The sequence below is a fragment of the Juglans regia genome, chromosome 1 (assembly GCF_001411555.2).
Source record: "Juglans regia cultivar Chandler chromosome 1, Walnut 2.0, whole genome shotgun sequence".
NCBI classification, from domain to species: Eukaryota; Viridiplantae; Streptophyta; class Magnoliopsida; order Fagales; family Juglandaceae; genus Juglans; species Juglans regia.
The window spans coordinates 43,385,307-43,405,805 of record NC_049901.1 but is presented as its reverse complement, the minus strand read 5'-3'; the positions used below and the strand labels follow the sequence as shown (position 1 = coordinate 43,405,805).

Below are 20,499 nucleotides of genomic sequence, written 5' to 3'. Positions count from 1 at the left end.
TTTCAAACACATCAAATAAAAATAAATATTTTAAAAAATATATTATTTTATCAGAAGGTCGTAGACAAATTGTAAAGGGTAGTTATTGTCATTTTCCTTTTGTGTATTTGTTATTGGGTAGTGATAGGTTAATAGTTATTTTTTTAATCATTAAATAAAATTAAAAATTAAAAATATAATAAATATAATATTAGAAGGATAGATACCCTATCTTTATCCTTTGTTGTTTGTAACTTTGTAGAGAGAATTTTTTGCTTCTTTTACTTTTTGGTCGGAGCTAGGAAAGGATAGTGTTTGGCTGTTTCAACCTCAAACATGCTTTTGTCCGATGTGTGATTTTAGGCAACATCGAGCACAAAAATAAATAAATAAAAAGATCGGTGGATAGAGACAAAAGCAAATCTCTCTTGTACTGGCTGGCCGTATAGACAGTAGTGCAGTTCATCTCATTAAAGTTCATTGGTACTTACAATATTGTTTGGGCCTGCAATTGATTCCTATGGGCATCCATCGACTTGATTGGACAACTTCTGAAAGGACGAGGTGACGAGGTCAGTGGATGGGAAGCTAGCTTGAGCTAAGCTAGCATGCCACTCTCATTGTCTTCTCGAGAAAAAACATTATGGAGGCGTTTGGATTCGCAAGTCATTTCAGTTCATTTCAGTTTATTTCAATTCATCTCAATTTATCTTACTACTATTTATTAATATTAAGTAATTTTAACTCATAAATTTCACTACTATTCACAACTCATCTCATTACTATTCACAATCCATCTCAACTCATCTCAGCTCATCTCAAGTCATCTCAAGTAATTTTCGAATCCAAACGTCTCTATTGTACATAAAGTGGAGTTAATAGGTATTATTATAGTTAATCTTTGTCACTTACTCCATTTATATTCCTTTCCTTTTTTTAGTTGGAACTTGGAAGCAACTCAATAGCATATATGTTTATATAAACATGTAACAATTTCGTAATGGGGAAAAAAAACACTTAACATGATGGTTGGAATTCTAGATTTGAGTAACAATTGCAAGGTTGATACATTTCTTGTGAGATCCAAACGAAATTGTTTCGATTCAGATCTCATCAAGCAAGAAAACAAAAAAAATGCAACAACCAAGAAATAACACATTCAACAAAGGATTAATTAAAAGAAAAAAGAATTAGCTCCAATAATTTTTGTGTATCATGGCTCCAAGAAGAAGAAAAAGAGTGGAAAAATAGAGATCAAATGATCTCAACTAAGAATCTATTCTAGCTACCAATTAAGAATTTTTGTGGGTAAAGTTCATTTTTTTTTTTTATGTGGATATAGATTCAGATCCAGGACCTGGATCTGAGAATGGAGATTGATATGTTTCATCATGAGAAAATGAAGATTGATATGTCTCCGGAGAATCTTGAGATTTTAATGATCTTGATGATTTTTTTGACCCATTACTAAGAGAATGCTCCTTTGATTTCTTTCGTCCAGCCTTTTTAGGGATATCTGGAATTGGAAGGTGGCTATCATGTGCTGGTGACACGCTCCCAGCTTGGTTGGAATCTGAGGGTAACTTGCAGGTGACTCGGGTAACTTTGGTGTCATCAGGCAGTGACTCCTTGATAGAACTTTTAGATGACTTTCTCGATTGTTTTGGCTTTTCTAATTTCCCCCTATTAGGAGACTCGGTGACACTATCGATTGTTGATGATGACGATGATTGACGTCGCGATGACCTTGGCAGTTCCGACAACTCTTTGGTAGGAGAATTTGGAGCCCCTGCACTTCTCCTACCTGAATCTTGGTTAGTTTGGATCAACACAATAATCATGTAGATAGATATAACGTCTAATATCATCATATATATATATGTTAAAAAAGGAAGAAGGTCTAACGTCAAATATCACCTTGCATGCATGAATCTACGTAGGTGCAATTTGCTTATGAAACTAACATGCATGGGAGGTGGAATTAACAGTTGACATTATTGTTAATTATGGCGTATTTGGATCCTATCTAGTAATCAAAATAACCTTTGAAAACAAAGCGAAAATGGTAGAAAATATGAATCATTTCTAGCAATCTTCATAGATGAAGTATGTATATATATATATATATATATATATAATATATATATATAAATTGGGGAATCGATTTGATACCATTATTGTCTCTCGTGTGATCTTCAGGGAGACTTAACGATGCTGAAGAAAATCCAGAAGGCGATTTAAATTCATTCATCTGCATAAATTCATGATGAGAAGATGGCAGACATGATCATGAGAATCGTGATCAAGATTCTTACAGCAAAGCAAAAGGGGAGGAAAAACAGAGATCAGGAAGAACCTTTACGTACCGGGGTGGGAGAATTTACAGAAGGACCATCCCATCCTACATGGGCGACATGCTTCACATCTGTGGGTAAGCCAATCTGCATTTCAGGTTCTTTTTCATTATCTGCAAATATTTGAGAAATGTATCGCAGGCCTTTTAGGAGGCCATTCACCTTGTTGTTGGACATTCTTGCCAGAAATTATAGTTTGATGACTGATCTATAAAATACAATTTGAGCCATATTGTTCTTAGCTAGCTAGGCATGCACAGTATCGCTCATTTCGTGACTTTGATGGCTATGCAGCTGTTAGTTGCTTTTACCCATCAATCAAAACCACAAGCTGGTCGAAAATTTAGGTGTGAATGATGTGGAAAAGAACTGATGATAAATCCTAAATTTAGGTGGTTTTAATGGGTCTTCTTTCAGATATTCACATATATAAATATATATATATATATAAAATATATATATACCGTTTGTTAAGAATTATTCTATTCACTATTCTCTTAGGCCTTATTCGTTTTTACAATTATTTTCATATCATCTCATCATTACAATTTTTTCAAATTTTCACACAAAATAAAATAAACAATTCAACTTTTTCAAATCTTAAAACAAAAATAATATTAAAAAAATATATTTTAATAATATTTTATTTAACTTTTAAATTTTATCTTAACTCATTTCATCTCATCTGCGAGAACAAATGAAGCTTAATCATCTATCATTTCTTGTGTGCTATCAAATTATTGGATGATAAATAGACTCTCTCAATCATTTATTATCACGTCGAAGGATGATGATAAATGGAATGATAACAAGCCACTTTTCATTTGCTAATTGGTTGTTGATGGTTGCTGGTTTCTCAGATACATAGAAACTATGCATGAAATTAAGGGAAAATACTCAGAAGAATGGTCTGGTCCTATCTTGTAAGAAATGATATTAGGGAATCTTGCATGCATATTGTTGAATGAGGGTCAAATAATATTGCTGATGATCAAATCTTTTTCACTATTATAAAGTTTTTTTTTTAATAAATTACTATGTATCCCACAAATTTAAACTGATAGAAGATAACAGATCCAATCACTTGACATTTTGTGGAGAAAGTTATTGTTCATATATTTTGTGAAAACCTTTTTTTTAAGCCTTTAAATTATTTATTGATGAAGATTATGTTTTGGGAAGAGTTGAACAAATTGATTGTTATTTATTACATAGGCATTATTTTTTTTTCTTTGAAGTACACAACAGTACAACGAGAGGTAATCAATCCTCTGTATTTCCTTGAATCCCTCGTGTAGACAGAGCATGATTCTCTAAATACTATAAATTTAGCATAAAAAAATTAAATGTTCAAATCATTTCATGTTATATATAGTGTGAGATCTCTAATTTTTGCTTGTGTTTTAAATCTATATTATTTTTAATTGAGGTGTTATTTTGTTATTTTAATTAAATGTGTTATTTTATTGTTGTTATAATTTATTTTGGCATGTTTTTATTTTGGGTTTTTATTTCCTTAATATTTATTTATTTATGTTATTTTTGTGTAATTTTATTATTATTTGTAGTATTTTATATTTTTTGGACTTGTGTTTGTGGGTTTTTAGTTGTGGGCTGTGTGTGTGTTCTGTTTTAACCCAACCCGGTTTGAAGAGGCCCAACCCGTGTGCAAGTTAGACCCAGCCGCCCAGCCCGTGTGCCAAGCAGGCCCGTGCGGAATAAATCCAGCCCTCCCCTTAGTTGAACGACGCCGTTTAGAGTATTGGCCTTAGGGTTTTTATTTTCTTCTTCATGCGCCGCACGCACGTCGTCTTCTTCTTCTTTCTTCTCCTTCCTTCTATTTTCTTCCTGCAACTTCCTTTTCCGCAGCTGCCGTGAGCCACCTCCACCTTCTATGGAAGCTCCGTGTTGTTCGGTGGAGGCTCCGAAGCCTTCCTGTCGAGCTACCTCATCACGCGGCTCCCAACTTCCACTTCCAACTTGTAACAATCAAGATCTGGAATGTTTGGATTGAGTATGAAAATGGAATGAAAATGTATATTGAATTTCTGATAAAGCTCTCTTCGAGGGGAGCACCTCCAAATTGTAACTGAATTAAAGTGAAAAGTATTCTGGATGCTCTTTCCGTATAGTTTGTTAGGATATATACTAGAATGGTAAAAAGACTACTCTGCCCTTACTACTCGGGCCTGATGTTCTTTATTACATAAAAGGAATAACAGCTACGAGTTGGGTTAAGCCCATCGTGAAGGTGTTTCCGTGAGGCCCATTGAAGCCCATTATCCCAGCAAGTCTTCTAGGTCTTCTGGAATATACGATCACTTGTTAGCCGCCGCCCCATGTTCTTCTTCTCTCTTCGTTAGCCTTCGTTCATCTTCTCTAGCTTCGTGACCTGCAGCGTATAACACAACTCCAGCTTGCGTGGGCTTCTCCGTGTCGTGTGGCTGTGCACTCCGAAGTGCTGCTGTCCAGCTGCCGTGCCACACGTCTGCGCCTTAGCCATTTCTCCTCCACGGCTTGAGCTGCCGATTTCACTTTTCTTCTACCATGCGACACGCACAGCTCCTCAACCGCCGCATTTGGCCTATAAATAGGCCACGGGTTCCTCAAGTTTTGGGGTTCCGAATTTCGAGTTCTATATCTCTCTCTTAAGCTTTTCATCTCCTTATATTTTGAGTGATTGTTCTGTAAATTTTGTTGGTGAGTCCAAGAGTTGTGAAGATTTTGTTGTGCTTGGTTTTGGGCGATCTTCCAGCATTTTTTCTGTCTATGTAATTTTTCCGTTTAAATATTACTGTTATATTTATCATTTATAAACTGTTTGATTGGTTGGAATGTTGGAATTGGCCTTGGGCCATTAAGTGTCAGGATTATAAATTGTAATTGTGAAATTGTGTATTTATAAATGGAGGATTATTTTATTGAAATGAGTTATATAAATATGTATTTTAATTAATTATTGAATTGTATATTTATCGTTTTTATTAAAATTATGCTGTGACGTCACGTGGTCTGTTTGTAATTGTGATTGAATATGTGGATGTATGTGTATTATGACCTCAAGTCGAGATGAGGTATTATCTCGGTGGAGCTTCTCTGATCACTCGGGAGTGTAACAGACTGACGTGATGTCCCCTGAGTTGTCGCAGGGCGACGACGGGAGCGGACGAGACGGTAACGCTCTCGTACTAATTCTGTAACTTTTTGCCTGGCGAGATTAGAGGATGCTTGGCCATGTATGCGCTGGGTGCAGAACTGGGCATCGCTCGTTACGAAATCTCATGCACGAACGTTACCCGTGATGTGACAATGAGAGCCAGGTCGTGCGGACGATCCATAAGGGAGACCGTATCGCATGCTTTTTAATTAATGGTTATGATTGGACCAAAAATGAGATTTTTGACGTGAGTGGTTAAAAATGGTATTTTGGAAAAAAGAACATATGGTGTTATTTTATGTGGATTATGTCCGTATGGGGACGCGTGTTATTTTTATATATCTCTTAGATGTTATTTTTGGTTAATTATTTGCTGAGATGTCATAATCTCATTATGGTGTTTTACCCTACGGTTTCGTCTTATAGTGCGGTAGAGTCTGACGCAGAGTTTGAGTATGAACCTGAGGAATCAACTCTGCCGGAGGTTTGAGTTGCTAAGAGCACTAGTAGTGGGCTCAACAAATTTTAGCCAAAATTTGACTAAAAAATCTACTTTTACAAATTTAGCTAACCACTTTTCAACAATATAAAATAACAGGCTCAACAAATTTTTCACTATTTTATTAAAATATTGATTTTGAACTTTTCATTTATTTTAATTCTAATTATAATTTGAATTTCTCCAACGGTTATATTTTTTAACAGCTATATTTTTTCAACGACTATATTTTCTAACGGATATAATTCTCCAACGACTATATTCTTCTACTATAAAACATAACATTTCATCAACAATTTCATTCACTTCAACTCAAGTATCCCTGTGAAACCTTTTCCACAAATGATGATCGTAGAAACTTCACACAAAAGATACAAACAAAAACATACTCTGTAGTGAAGCAACAGAGAAAATTGGTTTATCTTTTCAGTGGTCTTTTGATATCGTGAGCAGGTCCCCAAAGAAGGATCCAAGCGCTTATTGTAAGAATTACAAAACTGTTTAGAGTCTATATATATTGAAGTAAAATAATTATCCAAAAAAGCAGCGGGAGTGAATATTTTTCTTCTACTGCGCGGGAGAGATAAGCGGGAATGAATATTTTAGTCAAAAGTAATATTTGACTAGCCTCATTTGGCTCAATAAATTTAGCCAGCCCATTCATCCAAAACTAAAATTACTGTACATTTAGCTAGCCCATTACTACACTTTATTTTACCCTTTAGTTATTCTTTGGCTAAAATTTGATTTTAGCTAGCCCACTACTAGTGCTCTAAGAAACTATTCAGCGTTATGGAATTTGTTTCTCTTATGTTATTTCCTGTTTTTAATTTAACTATCGGATGACTGTTTAATCCTTGTAAAGTTACTTTTCTGTTTTTAAACAATTATGATACTTAATAAAGAAAAACCTTTTATTTCTCCGTTGCGAATATTATTTTATACACTTATTGCATGATGTATACACTTTGAACACTGGTCGTTGGGGTGCGTGATCTGTGAAATCATCATCCTGGTATCACAAACTCCACTAAAATAACATTTAGAGGTCGATGGCGTCACATATGGAGGGATAAATATATTTGGATATTTTTATATTAAGTGAATACTATTTATTTTACTTAAAATCAAAAGGATCCTTATCCTGAACATTTGAGCTAGATTAAAGCGCCTGATTTGGATTCAAGAATCACTCAAACTCATCTCATCTCATCTCATCATTACAACTTTTTCAAATTCTAATACAAAATATAATAAACAATTCAATTTTCTCAAATCTCAAAACAATAATAATATTAAAAAATAATATTCTAACAATATTTTATTCAATTAATCTAAAACCATCTCATCTCATCTTACTATCCAAATCTCAAAAAGCTTCCTAATATGTACTCCTTAGAAATGTATTTTCCATTTTCATCATTATTTGACCTCTGGAACAGGTTTTTGTTTTTTTTTTTTTTTTTTGGAAATGAAATATCTGCTCCACTAACTAGAAATATATATTTTTTTCCTGTTTTCTATTTTTGTTTTCATTTTTGGGCAGGCTGTCCTGACCACCGCAAAAAATGTTGCCTGTGCATATATGCTGCTGCTAAGAGACTAAAAGCTAACATGCATGCACCATCATCACCTCCTTGCATCCGTAATGCTTCGAATGAAAGGATATCTCTGACAATATAATACTCTAACCATATTTTGTTTGATATTCTTTCTTTGGCAATTAACTTTATGAAATAAATAAATAATATGAACTGTCTTAGATGGTAAAAATAAAAGTAATAAAAAGACAGTAGTCTAAGCCAGAGAAGGAAGTGTGGAAAGTAAAGAAGTGAAAATACATGGACCATCTTCAGCTGAAACCCTTTTTCAAATAAAACTCAAAAGCTCCATGATGCTGCAGAAGCATATCACAACAAATCTAAGGTACTAAACCTGCAACTCTGACTTTTCAAAAATGGCATCAGCTTTTAACCATAGGGGAAAGGAGAGAGGAAGAGAGTTACTATAACCGAAGTGAAGCTCTATCAAAAATAAGTTAACACCTGAGCAAAGTGAGCCCCAATGCAGCCTCTTTGGAGCATGTAAAGATTGGGGTGATTGATGATCCAAAGCATTACCTATGACTTGCTGGCCTGCATCAACATACAGCTCTGCTAAGCTATTTGGTTTTTATGGAACATTAATTCTATACAAGCAAGAAATTTAACAAGAAGAAATACATAAACTCATCGGGCATGGTTGCCACTCATTTTGAAGCAAAATGAATAGCATTGCCCATCAGTATCAGAAAGTATGTCTGTCACATTTAGTTCGAAGAGACATTTTGCAAAAAACTTATTTTAATTGCGTTTCTATAGACACAAGCAGAGACAGAGAAAGATCTGACTGACTCACACATGCAAGTTAAAAATAGGAGAGGCAGAAGACTACCTTACTCAGATACTTTTTGTGAATCTTTAACGCCTCCTTACATGCCTTTTTAGCATCCAGATTTCCAGTTACGTCACCCACGATCTAGAGAGAAAGTTCCACTGTAAGATAAGTGCAGTAGCGTGCACACAATTATATTGGTGAGCACATGCATGGGAGAGAGAGAGAGAGAGAGAGGGGGAGAGAGAGAGACCCTGACAACATCATCCAAACCCTTAGCTTCCTTTAGAAGTCGCTTATTCTTTGTCTCAAGAATACTTGCAACAAGAAAAACAGCAAGTGCCCTATGTCTCTCAATATTTCCAGTCTTTAAATTCCTCCTCTCAAATTTTCCAAATTGCTGCAGCAGTTTTTCATTTATTTCGGATGCAACACTGTTATCTCCAGCATTTGTTTGCGCCTCATATGATGAGAAGATGTTTGGATTGTATTCCATGGCCCACATCAGCTGAAACCAAATTATATTTTTGTCTTCAAAATATGTTTATCAATAAAAACGCCAAAATAGAGGCTCCAATATACTAATTACATTGAATTCAATAACCTCAAGTTCTTTCAATGCTCCATGAAAAAGTGATCTTTAACAGAAAAACAGTCCATTTCTTGAAAGATTCAAGCGTCAACTTACTTCCCAAAGATACAACGCATCCACAAAGGAAAACTCTCTCCGGAAAAGTACCATCAGCATGCGGAATGCAAACAAATATTCCCCACCATCTAGATCCTCTGCCAAATTGAAGAAATGATATTTTTATCACAAAAAAAAAAAAAAAAAAAAGGTCAGGAAGAAGAAAGAAATGGGGTTTAGCTGATGAACGATGGCCTCTTCAGCTACCAAGGCATCTGAAAATCACGTCTGTGACAGTCTATGTGCAGAGAGGGGGGGGAGGGGGGGAAACTATCATGATGGCATCATTTATTTATTTCTGTTCCACTGGCATATCTATAATATTTGTTTCTGATATGCATATTTTTCTACTTTTATTGGTACCTTCTCTCAGCAATGGATACCTCTCTATTGCTGCTTCTTTTTGGTGTGTTTGTTTCTTTTGGGGCTGCGGGGGCCAGTGAAAACAGCATAAAATAGTTTTAGCAGTAATTTACAAAATGGTCTTTACCGTTGTTTGTCTGATACTGCATCTAACACAAACTCGATTGATCTGTAATTACAGTGCACTCAATGAAATTTAAATTGTTTTATTGCTATAAACGATCCATAACTATTCTTGAAATCACTGCAAAATGTGTTGAACATATGAAACATGCAAGATCATTAGGAGCAAGTTAAGAGGAAAGACTCCCCACATTGTAAGATGGTAGCTTGGGTCTAAATAAAAGTTTTTCATGACAACATTGTTACTAACTCTTTACTAAAACTTTAGTTTGAAATGAAAAGTTGTTGAAATAGTCAAAGCAGTCAAATATAACTATTAAAACTTCACAAATAAAAAAAAAACAATTATATGTTTAAAAACTGCATGTCAGGCTACTTCCAAACATAGAATGAAATTAGTTGAGTTTTATTCATTCTAGCATTCACAAAGCTCCCATTAGAGGGAACCAGACAAGGACACAATCACAATTTCAAAATTTTAACCCATATTTTGCTATTGTTATTTTTTTAATCTTTTAACTGTTCTTCTCACTAGTGTTCTTAAATGGTGTAAATTTTCATGGAGTTGAGTGACAAGCAACCAGATTGCAGGTGTGAAGGAATAAACACTAAATAGAGAGCTTACAAACCTTAAAAACTGATTTAGATATGAAAAATCAGGCAAAAGTAATGGGAATAGTTTACCAAGGTGTTGATGAAGCTTTGGATCAATGACTTTGATTATCTGCGAGAGTGTGCTCAGCTGAGCTTGTACCCCAATTGAACTTGTGCTGCATCTAAAGTTTTCTCTCTGTTTAAATTTAAAAAAAAAAAAAGAATCATGAGTCATAGGTTACACAATAAACAATATATATCACAAGCATTTAGGGCCAAAAATTTAAGTTAATCCTCAAAGAAAATCAACAGCATCACTAAAAGGATTCTAACTACTGTCTTGGCTGATGGAGAAACCCTCTCAAGGGATATATATCCAATATCATCGTGTAAAATCATGATGAGGAGAAACTGGGTAAAACAAGTATATACACTTCTTAAATCACTTCTACCATTAGCCAGATAATGCTGTTAAAAGGAAACAAGTAGTTCTTTTCACGTAAAACAAGACATTTGATGAGTCTTAATGAGTGCAGCAGCATAAAAGAAAAAGAGTGCAAAACTGGAATTGTAGTTTTATTGGAAGAGGGGAAGGTCCAAAAATCTGCGAAGTGTGAACCGTTTCCTTTATTGCCATAACACCTAGTACTCGCGGTTTTCATTATCGTGGTGCACTGAATAAGCTTACATATGCAGTTCTCCAAATATATCCTACATCAGTAGACCCATATGATGCAGAAGAATTCTTCACTTGTCAGGAACCAGATGAAGGTAAATAAAAAGTTCTCCTATTCTTTTTCATGTATCTGTATTCTTCCCTTTCCTTCCATTCTCAGCAGACTGTTCTTTGACCTTGACTCTGCACTATTGTAGTCTTCTTAATCAAACCAGTACTAGGCACTGTTATCTATGGCTCTACAAGTATCTGCCCCTGTCATCTTTAGTTCTCCATCACAAAAACCTAATTTCATAACCCGATGTCCAAACTCTCACTGAAGCAGCCCAAATCCATAATATATCTGCTTCGCAAGTATCCCGAACAAGTGTCTCTGTTCCTGAGGTCCTGTAACTTTTCAGTCTGCAAACTTTCAACTTTTTAAACTACAACAAATTCCCCTCACCTTATCTCACCAAAGAAGCGTCCTTAGGCAGCTTTTCAAATCTGGGATATGTTACCAGAACCTCCAATTTGTTGGAACATCCCCTAGATATCCAGGTGCACATATACTTCTGAAACATGTAATTCTAGAAAGAGAGTTGATAACATGGCACTGACAAACAAAGAAGGGTGAATGTAGACACTGAATTAAAGCTCGGGCATGATCAAACTCTTTGATGTAACTGATATTAAAATCTACTCCAAGAGCTTTACCTTTTGGGGAGGAAAGATATATTTGTAGAAAACAATAAGTACCAACCATAAATTATAAGAGAAAATTAAAAGTCACTGAATAACAAGTTCGAAAGGAAAATCGCTGTGTACCAGCCTTCGCATTGCATGCTCAAAACACCAGAAAGCCTCTTCTTCTTTTTCCAAAAGAATTATCATTGGTGAGCAAATATCACTCATTCCTGCTCAAGAAAGGATCCAACTGTAATGATTTTATCTCAAAACTAAAATAATGACAGAAGAATAATGAAGTCGACAGTAATCCACCTTGAATATAACCTATATCATTGTCCATCCAAGCATAAATGGCAAGAACATCCCAAAGTTTTGCCTGATTAGTTTGACTCTCATAAAAGACAAGTGTTTGGTCTGTGCGAACAACATCAAGACCTACAACCCCAATTGCATAAGTGGCATTAGACATCGTTGACAGGTAGTAAATCATGTACTAGCAACCATAAGATAACCAAATAGAATTGAATTGAAAAGAAAAACAAAAAATATAGGGCAACCATATGCAACTGTTATACTTCTGGGTTAAGATTTTAGCTGTATACACAATCAACAGGCAAAATTACTATGAGAACCCTGATGTAACTCAGTTTGTCATTAAGATTCCATGTTCGACACTATTCCAGGAATCAAGTCCTCTTAGCACAGGAAGGGTCACTATTACAATAATTTGTTACAAAAATTCTGTGAATATAAGCTAGGGCAGAACTATATCATACAACTAGACTGCTTGATTTACTAGCCACTTCAATGGAGTTTGAGCAGCATAAAGATAGTCAATTCAGTAGCAAATGAATCCACGTGATGGATATACCAATTTGATGCAAAGCCTGCTTCCAGTGAGTCACTTTCTTGTCTGATACAGCATTATTGACCTGCCCACCATTCTGTTCTTGTAAATCACTTTGTGTTGAAGAATTTTTTTCGATTGTTTGGCCACTATCAGCAATGATAGGTGCTGTAATTAACTTTCCACTTCCAATAACCGGAACCATCTTTTGACATTCGGATTTCCACGTCCAATACTGCTCCCTAAAATGATAAATGTTCTGTATGAAGTCGTTGTGTTCTATAAAGAAATGAACTTGTAAAAATGAAATGTTCTATAAAGAAAAGAGGAGAAGAAAAAAGCAACAATGATGTTCACAAGATTGACAGAATGAAAACTAAAAAAAAAAAGCACCAGCAAGCAATTAACACTATGAAATAATTATCCCAAAAACAACATTGTATCAAAGACAACATTTCAAACTTGAGACCTATGGCTGGACCAAAAAGCAACTGCGTCATGTGTTCAATGGTTCAGCAGGCTGGCCTATGACGGGGGAAAGGGGAAAGATAAGATCCATGTACTGATGCATGAATTACATTTTACGATCTTTGTGACAGATCTTCATGCCCATGGTTTATCCCAGAACACATTCTTCCACTAATTATCCAAAACCTGGAACCAGGAGAATGTCTCCAGTACTATGACAGGCCAAGAGCACAACTATGATTTTTCTTTAAATAAAAGAGGATAATAAATAATCCATTGTTTGCTCCAATTCTTAGCCCAATTCACTATTCATCACATTTTAGAAGAAAATTTTACCTGCGCTGTTCCCTGAGCTGACTCCGTTCTTCAAATGTGCTGTTCGGATCAAAGCAGCCTAACAAGAACTCCCAGACTACCCCCTTGATTGAAGGATGAACACCCTACCACACACAAAAAAAAAAAAGTTGTAGAAAGATTCGGTATTCTACAAAAAAGGGTTTACACTTCTGAAAATGAAAGGAGTACCAAATATGCAGTTAATAAATACATTGCAAATCACAGTGATATTTGCAGTCAGATGACTCATTTTTCTCATCTACTCAAAAACTCATAATTTATATGACAGCCAGAATAAGGAAAATACTGAAAGGTGCTAAAGTGGTAGAACTCAACGCAAAAAAGAAAAAAAGACATGGCTAGATTGAATACATATGGTAAAACTAAATTGTCATCAATCCAGAAAGTGTACCCCTCGTTGGATCCTTCTAAGCACTTTTGCAATGTCCAAATGCCCATCTTGAGAGAATGCAGAGTTCCATCTTCTTGCACTAAGGGTTTTTCCAGCCTGTCAAATAAATAGCTGTAAACGTAAAACAGATTCTACTTGGATAAAGACATAACACTCATATAAGCATATATATATATATATATATATATATTTGTAAGTAATAAGCATATATCACAATGAAACTGCAAAAGATTGTCAAAATTTCAAAACTTAAAAGACCCTAATTTTCAACTAAAAATCATTATATTATGATACTTGTCAAACGTTTAAAAAGCATAATACTAATAGACCCAAGTAAGAAACTTATAAACGTTATGGGTAAATTTTTTGTATAGATGGAGCAATGAATTCACACAATGTAAAACGAAATGTACATAAGAAACCATAAAGGTGATACATAACTTTTTGTATACGTTAAGCAATGAGTTCACACAATGTAAATCAAAATGAAATTAGTAAGTGACCAAACGGGAGCAAAATAGAAGATACCCTGAGCTTAAAACGGGTCTTCGGGACGTCGGCTTGACATTCTGATCTAACCGGATAGAACACATCCAGCTCACTAGTCCCAGCTCTCTTCATAAGAACCCCTGCCAATCCCTCGCAACCAAGCATCTAAATCAACAGATATTTTGACTTGTTATGGTAATTTCCGGATCCCCAGTCTAATTCTCGATGCCCAATTAAACAAAACCAAACGGAAGACACCACCAAAAAGATCAAACATACAGTTAATGGCATCTCTGTTAAGAAAAAAATATATAACTCCCAGAATGTATTACCAAATACTCGTATCTTGAAATCTTGAAAGCAAATGTCTTAGACAACTTAAAACCTATATATGAGATTGATAGTTAATTATGGCAAGATATCTCGATCAAATATCAAACTTCTATCGAAATCATCATATATCCGCATATTTGAAACAAGAATCCTATGAAAAGACCAAAAACAAAGAAATCAAGATTGAAATATGTTTTTTTTGGGCGGGGGGTCTCTGTACCTTTGCTGACAATCTCAAAGATTCAAATAGGAACTGCCGATGTTACAAACGTTGTTCCAATGAAGTTTCTTCGACAAGAAGATCTGAGAGAGAGACAGAGATGGGACCGAAAAACACGCTGAGAATAAAGTTTGAAACGGCCATTTTAACGGTAAATCTGTTGATAGTCCCATTGTATATAATTTTATTTTTGGTATAATTATTTTTTCATTCGCAAATTATTATTTTATTTTTCTTCATCATTTTAACAGCAAAATCTTAACTTGGTCTAGAAGTTAGAATTTATTGATAATTTAGGAGAAAAATAATAATGAAGTAGTTTGTGAATGAAACGTATAATTCTTCCTTTCCTTTTTGTTCGATTATTCATCCTTTATTTTGTTATTTTCTTGAAAATAAATCCTTTACTTCTCCTAAATAAAAAATAGAATATGTATTTAAGAATGTCTTTACACTACATACTATTTACGTGATATAATTTAATTTATAAAATTTAAAATTTAAAATTTATCTTTTAAACTAAATTATATAATGTGGATAGTAAATGATGTAAAGACTTCATAATAGAGTTATAAATAATTCTTCAAGAAAAAAAAAAGTGAAATATGAAGGAGATTTAACACTCATGATGAGTATAAACACAAAAATACGGGGGCATGAATGCAAAGGCCTCCTAAAAAGAAAGGCCATCCTAGCAGTTTAGGGCCTTTAGGCTTCGGCCAGGGCAGGAGAAGATAAGTTAGGACTGAGGAGAACTGAGGGAAATCATGGTCTTAGAGATGTGGGCCATGGGTTGGGCCAAAGCCTTAAGGTCCATCTAAATAGTTTGGTTTGGTAAAGGCCCGTTATGTTACTTTTTAATTCAAGTCAGTGTTATGTTTTAATTCCAGTTCAGTTGTATTAGTTGGGCCCAGTGGGCCGAGAAGCCCTTTTTCATTACTTGTTTGTGATGAGTCCTGTAGTGTAGTATTTTCTAGAAGGGAAATCAAGTTTGTTATGCATTAGTGTCAGACCCTATTTGAGGGCAACATCATGTAGAGGTAGGTTATGTTGAATCCTTATGCAAGTTGTTATACTTTCTTCTTCCTTCCTCTTTTCTCTCTATTAATGGAGGCACTCACCCTCTAAGTGAGCAATTTTGATCTCATCACAATCCATAAGTCCTTATAGAAATTACATTAAACATCCTAGAATGTTACAATTGGTATTAGAGAGTGATCCCAAGTGACCACCTCTTAAGCGACTTTCAACCTTAACCTTAGCTTCAAGCCATGGTAGAGGGTACACGCCTAAATCAGCTTCAGGATGGGATCACTTCCTTGAAGAAGTCCACAGACTCACAGCTCAAGAACCTAGTAACAGAGATGCTAGCACTGAAGAGACAGTTAGATTCAGTCATGCAACAACTAGCCACCATAACCTTAAAATTGCAGAAGATGAATGTTAACACCTCGTGAGGAGAGTCTTCCTCAGAAAATAAGAGGGTTCAGAATGAACACCTAAAGCATGGAATGGAGCCTCACTCATAGCTGATAAAGATAGATTTCCCTACTTTTCATGGAGAAGATCCAAGTGGCTAGTTGTATAAAACCAACAATTTCTTTGCATATCACAACACACTACCCCAATACAAGCTTAGGCTAGCTTCATTTCATATGGAGGGACAAGCTCTCATTTGGTTCCAAGATTTGGAGGAATCAGGGGCTCTTTAGGACTGTGAGGAGTTTACCAGGGCCTTATTGATCCGATTTGGACCATCTTGTTATGATGATCCTATGAAGGCTTTAACCAGATTAAAGCAAACAGGATATGTGGAGAAGTATAAGTCCAGTTTTGAGGGACTGTCTAATAAGTTGAGGGGGTTGTCCAACAGGTATAAGCTAAATTGTTTCTTGAGTGGGCTAAAAGATGAAATAAGGTTACCAATTCGTATGTTTACTCCCATAAATTCAATATCAGTTTATAGTTTGGCTAAAATCCATGAAGAAAATGTAGAGGTGGGCAGAAGAAATGTGAGGGGGCTAAGTCACAACCACGACCCAAGAATTCTTAGGGGATGCTTGGGGAATGAAATGAGAATTTTGTGAATAGTAGAAAGATGGTTTGTGAATAGTAGTAAAATAATTTGAGTTAAGTATTTATTGGGTTTTGAAAAATGAGAGAGAAAAAGTTGAATAAAAAATAGTATAAAATTGAAATATTGTTATAATATAATTTTTGTTTTGGGATTTAAAAAAATTGAATTGTTTTTTATTTTTAATTTGAAAGTTTGGGATAGTTGTAATGATTAATTTGAAAAATTTGTAATGATTAGTTTGAAAATGTTTGTGTTTGAATGATATTTGGGAATGAAATGAGATGAAATGGGATGGAATGGGATGGGATGAGATGAAAATTTTTTCCAAACATTCCCTTAAACTTCCCACTATTAACCATACAAATAGCTCCAGTAACCATCCAAAAGCCATCACCCCTGTCCAAAAAATTAAACTCCAACAGATGAAGGAGAGGAGAGGCAATGGGCTTTGTTATTATTGTGATTCCAAGTGAAATCTGGAACACAAGTGTCAACACCCTAAATTGTTTTTTATTGAAGAGATAAAGGATGAACCAGTAGAAATAGTGAAAATAGAAGAAGTAAATGACTATGGAGAGGTCTTGGATTTTCTCACTACTCCAAACCAACCAGAAATATCCCTCCATGCACTTATTGGGTCAATAAATCCTAAAATTATGAGAGTAAAGGGTAGAATGGGTAATCAGGATGTTGTTGTCTTAATAGACTTTGGAGTTCACATAATTTTCTAGATCCCTCAGTGGTGAGAAGGGGAGATTCCAATAAAATATGACAAAAAAATTAAGGTAAGGGTAGCTAATGGGGAGCAATTGTTAAGTGAAGGAAGATGTATAGCCCTTAGTGTGAAGTTGCAGGGGTTAGTTTCAGTACAGATGCTTTTGTATTGGTATTAGTAGGGTGTGATATGGTGTTGAGAGTACAATGACTTGTCCAAGAGGGTTGAAGGGAAGATCAGAAAGTAAAGGCCACGATTGCAATTATTTCCCTACCCACTCTTGATTGGTTGGAGAAGATAAAATGGAGGGTATAGTAAAGACCCCAAGACTTACGAACTATTTGAGAAGTTTAAAAATGGAGATTTACCCTCTAATTACACAGTGAGAGATGGCTTGCTTTTTACAAATAGAAGTTGATGGTGGCAGATAACAACAAATTTAAATAGAATTTATTGCATTTATTACACACCAGTCCAATGGGGGCACACTCAAGGCCATCCCCCTCCCAAGCTAACCAGTTATATATCATGACTATCCAAAGTGGAAGCCGTAAAGGAATCATTACAGTCCAGAGATTACATGTTAGAGATTCTCGAACACAACATCCAAATGGCTCAAATAGAATGAAAAAATATTCAAATCTAAGGAGAGATGAGCAAACTTTTCGAGAGGGGATCTCGTTTACTTCGTCTGCAACCCTACAGACAACTCACTGTGGCCTATCGCAAAAGCTTCAAGCTTGCACCTAGGTTCTATGGCCTGTTCCCAATCGTCCAGAAGGTTGGACTTGTAGCCTACAAACTCCAGCTTGCACCCACGACGGCCATTCACCCCAAATTCCACGTGTCTCAACTGAAGAGGAAACTGGGCCAACGACACGCGTTCTTGCCCACACTATTACCCACAGATGCCGCCAGGGTCCTTAAGCTAGAATCGGAGAAGATTTTAGACCGTCCTGCTCAATGGTTCAAAAATTAGCCCTTTGCAGAATTGTCGGTCCAATGGCAAGGACAACATGCCGACGACGCCACATGGGAGCTGTATGAGTAGTTGAAAGTATCATACCCACACTTTGTGGGCAATGTGCTTTGATAGGAGGAGCTTTGTCACTCGTTCGACGGTGCCGAGGCAGAAGAAGAGAAATAAGGAGAACTAAGAGAAGTCATGGTCTTAGGGTTCAAGATGTGGGCCATGGGTTGGGACAAAGCCTTAGGTCCATCTAAGTTGTTCGGTCTAGTAAAGGCCCTTTATGCTACTTTGTAATTCAAGTTAGTGTTATGTTTTAATTCTATTTTCTAGAAGGGAAATCAAGTTTGTTATGCACTAGCGTCAGACCCTATTTGAGGACAGCGGCATGTAGAGGTTGGTTATGCTGAATCTTTATGCAAGTTGTTATACTTTCTTCTTCCTTTTCTCTCTATTAATGGAGGCACTCACCTTCTAAGTGAGTAATTTCCATCTCATCCATAAGTCCTTACAGAAATTACAGTAAAAATCTTAGTGTTACATTCTTCCCCACTCCTCCAACCGAGTCGTTCATATCCCCGGAACAAAATGGTATGTCCCTTCTAACCTTCTGCTTTTGGTTCAGCTTAAGTTGCTAGGTATGCGTCTTTTAGTGTGTGAGTATGCATTGTGCAGTTTATTGTGGTTTCTGATGTTTTCTTAGAGTAAATATTTGTTTTTTTTTTCCCTTTGTGGTTATGAATTTGTAGCCGTTTAAGACGTACGTGGAGATTGGAAGGCTGGCGCTTGTGAACTACGGGAAGGAGTATGGAAGACTTGTTGTGATTGTGGATGTTATCGACCACAATAGGGTATATATTGTTGCAGATAAATGATTTCCCTTACTTTTATTGATCACTAGTTCTATATTTTGGTTCAAACTATGTTGCCAATGAAAATACGGTAATTTTGTTTATGGAGAAAGATGAAAAGGAGAAAATTGAAAAAGAGATGCTTTTTTTGGGTAGTTGGGTAGTCCGGGGGTCTCGAGTGATTGTATTTTTAATTTTTTTTTTCAGGGAAAGTGGGGGAATAAGAACATAAATTTGGAATATTAATTGAAATGTAAGACTTTAGAAGAATGCTTGATGTTCAATGGATTTTACTTGAAATCCATCATTGTGGAAGAGGCATTGCTGGAATTGATGGGCATGTTTCCTCTTGAAGTGAAATTTGATATGTAGTAGATTTAGCTAATTTTTGGTCTGGTTTTTTTTAATCACATTATATACTTAAAGTTTTGGGCTCTGTCAATCAACTTTTTTTTCTCATGAACCTTTTAGCATTCAATCACTCACCCTAGAGGTATAATGTAATTGAAAAACATTGATCTTTTGAGATATTCACTACCTCCAAAATTCAAAGTTGTACAGGTTAGCATTCCCAGTATCTTTTTATGCTACAGGCTCTTGTTGATGCCCCTGATATGGTGAGGAGCCAAATGAACTTAAAAAGGCTCTCTCTAACTGATATTAAGATTGACATCAAGAGGGTTCTAAAGAAGAGGGCTTTAATTGAGGCCAAGGAGACTGCTGGTTGGTGACAATTGAGATGTAACTTGATTATCTTACAAGACTGAAAAGTTTGTAAATTGTAAGATTACTTTACTTATTGAATTAGGAATTTCCTGGATTGATTTTATAAAGATTATAAACTTAAATGGTCTTTCATCCATTGGGCATTATTTTAACTTGTCCTGTTATTGTTTCTACGCAGAGGGGTGGAATTATCAGGCAGGAGCTTGCAAAACTCAGAAAGGAGAATGCACAGCCTAAGACAGTGGCACAATGTGTAGAATTTTGAAGATGGTTCAATTATACAGCCCTGATCTTGCTTGACGCGTCCTTTTGTTTTTTCTATTTAAATTCCTTTGACAAGTAGTGAAGTAGTAATTGTGAAAGAATTTGTTGGTTGGTTTCCTTAATTCGCAGGAGGATTACTATGACATCTTCACAACTCCCAATCATTAATCCATGCTAGGTACAAGTCTCAAATAGACAACCCTCATAGCCTTTTGTAAAAATGTAAGTCTCACTAAAAAAGAAAAAAAAAATTATACTTTTTCATGGTGGCGTTCACACTTTTTTACAAAGAGCCTACGCGGAACTTATCTATTGAGAC

General features: G+C 35.5%; 2 protein-coding genes and 1 long non-coding RNA gene across 7 annotated transcripts; 1 reads left to right on the top strand and 2 right to left on the bottom strand.

Moving 5' to 3' along the window:
- Nucleotides 1-983: 983 nt before the first annotated feature.
- LOC108995951 (CRIB domain-containing protein RIC7-like) lies at nt 984-2,628 on the bottom strand. The gene is made up of 3 exons (XM_018971628.2): nt 2,346-2,628; nt 2,152-2,230; nt 984-1,783 (listed from the first exon to the last, which is right to left on the bottom strand). Exons 1-3 carry the CDS (start codon nt 2,508-2,510, stop codon nt 1,308-1,310), a joined length of 720 nt encoding a protein of 239 aa, XP_018827173.1. The 5' UTR covers nt 2,511-2,628; the 3' UTR covers nt 984-1,307.
- Nucleotides 2,629-7,686: 5,058 nt separating this feature from the next.
- Nucleotides 7,687-14,739, bottom strand: LOC108996061 (TBC1 domain family member 15-like). 5 transcript variants are annotated; one of them, XR_004800871.1, is made up of 13 exons: nt 14,581-14,727; nt 14,067-14,167; nt 13,539-13,634; nt 13,127-13,230; nt 12,347-12,564; nt 11,788-11,910; nt 11,614-11,702; nt 10,221-10,326; nt 9,051-9,148; nt 8,616-8,870; nt 8,423-8,506; nt 8,035-8,124; nt 7,687-7,932 (listed from the first exon to the last, which is right to left on the bottom strand). XR_004800871.1 is itself a non-coding variant. In XM_018971812.2 (12 exons), the coding sequence occupies exons 2-12, from the start codon at nt 14,190-14,192 to the stop codon at nt 8,110-8,112; spliced, it is 1,314 nt and encodes a 437-aa protein (XP_018827357.1). In that variant the 5' UTR covers nt 14,581-14,739; the 3' UTR covers nt 7,687-8,109. The 5 variants fall into 5 exon arrangements, 2 of the variants coding, with proteins under 2 accessions (XP_018827357.1, XP_018827358.1); XR_001996951.2 differs by having other exon boundaries at nt 14,067-14,192; nt 14,581-14,716; XR_004800870.1 differs by having other exon boundaries at nt 7,687-7,886; nt 14,067-14,192; nt 14,581-14,716.
- A 3,067-nt stretch (nt 14,740-17,806) lies between these two features.
- LOC108995920 lies at nt 17,807-20,360 on the top strand. Its single transcript, XR_004801061.1, has 3 exons — nt 17,807-19,190; nt 19,784-19,971; nt 20,095-20,360. It is a non-coding gene; the product is annotated as an uncharacterized LOC108995920 (long non-coding RNA).
- Nucleotides 20,361-20,499: the final 139 nt, after the last annotated feature.

Coding starts and splice junctions, on each gene's coding strand:
- LOC108995951 (XM_018971628.2), bottom strand. CDS start 2,510: ATGTCCAACAACAAGGTGAATGGCCTCCTAAAAGGCCTGCGATACATT. Junction 2,231..2,345: donor CTGTAAATTCTCCCACCCCG/GTACGTAAAGGT, acceptor GAATTTATGCAG/ATGAATGAATTTAAATCGCC. Junction 1,784..2,151: donor TCACACGAGAGACAATAATG/GTATCAAATCGA, acceptor ACCAAGATTCAG/GTAGGAGAAGTGCAGGGGCT.
- LOC108996061 (XM_018971812.2), bottom strand. CDS start 14,192: ATGCTTGGTTGCGAGGGATTGGCAGGGGTTCTTATGAAGAGAGCTGGG. Junction 13,635..14,066: donor AGACCCGTTTTAAGCTCAGG/GTATCTTCTATT, acceptor TTTATTTGACAG/GCTGGAAAAACCCTTAGTGC. Junction 8,507..8,615: donor GTTTGGATGATGTTGTCAGG/GTCTCTCTCTCT, acceptor CTTTCTCTCTAG/ATCGTGGGTGACGTAACTGG.